This window comes from Erithacus rubecula (genome assembly GCF_903797595.1).
Source record: "Erithacus rubecula genome assembly, chromosome: 33".
Lineage (NCBI taxonomy): Eukaryota > Metazoa > Chordata > Aves > Passeriformes > Muscicapidae > Erithacus > Erithacus rubecula.
In genome coordinates this window covers 349,425-350,255 of record NC_136683.1, presented here as the reverse complement: position 1 = coordinate 350,255, position 831 = coordinate 349,425, and the positions used below count along the sequence as shown (strand labels likewise).

The window sequence follows — 831 nt, the reverse complement described above, 5'->3', positions numbered from 1 at the left end:
GGATCCTGACAGGGTGTCTGCAGGACCAGCCCCTAGAGCCAGGGGATGTCCTGGAGTGGTGCCAGCAGAGCCAAAGCCACAGACAAGGGCTTCCATAGATGCTCCAGAGGGAAGCCCAGCACTGTCCCCTATTTGGGCAGGATGCTCTGAGGGCCAAGAGGAACCAAGATGCTGCAGACTGGGAATGGAGGTGGAGGGAGAGGGAGAAGACACAGAGGAAGGTGAGATGGAGCAGCAGCTGAGGCCCAGAAGGAACAGCATTTGGCCATGCAGATGGAGCAGGACTGCCAGCAATTCCAGAGGGTGCTCAGGTGAGGTACATGGGACTGAGGGATGGCTCAGGCAGTGGCCAAGAAGGCTCCCAGTTCCAGCTGGTGGCTCTGGGCGCTCCAGTGCCAGACCAGGTGCTGTGCTAGGTGTGGGGGCTGTGTCAGGGTCCCTGAGGCAGCCCAGCTCTCCCACAGGGCCCACCAGGAGCAGCTGGAGCAGCAGAAGCTGCAGCAGGAGCAGAGGGAGCTCCAGCAGTGTGCTCGTGCCCAAGATGTGCGGCGGCAGATCCAGGGGCTGCGGCAGCAGTGGCAGTGCGAGTGGGCGGCCGTCACTGAGGAGGGCCAGCAGCAGGAGCAGGAGATCCAGCAGCGCAGCCAGCGCCTCACCCAGCTCAGGCAGCAGAAGCTGCAGGATTTCAGCTCAGGGGCTGCCAGTGCTGCTTCCCTGGGCTCCCTGAGTCCTTCCTGGTGTCCAAGCCTGGGCTACCTCCCAGCTCCCTCTGCATCCTCAGCAAACAGGACCTGCTGCAGGGTCACGGTGCCAGATCCATCGGGAGCCTGA

General features: G+C 63.1%; 1 protein-coding gene across 1 annotated transcript; it reads left to right on the top strand.

Moving 5' to 3' along the window:
- Positions 1–261: 261 nt before the first annotated feature.
- LOC306813833 (uncharacterized protein) lies at positions 262–831 on the top strand (the record flags this gene model as incomplete). The annotated part of the gene is made up of 2 exons (XM_079329488.1): positions 262–311; positions 465–831. Exons 1-2 carry the CDS (start codon positions 268–270, stop codon positions 829–831), a joined length of 411 nt encoding a protein of 136 aa, XP_079185614.1. The 5' UTR covers positions 262–267.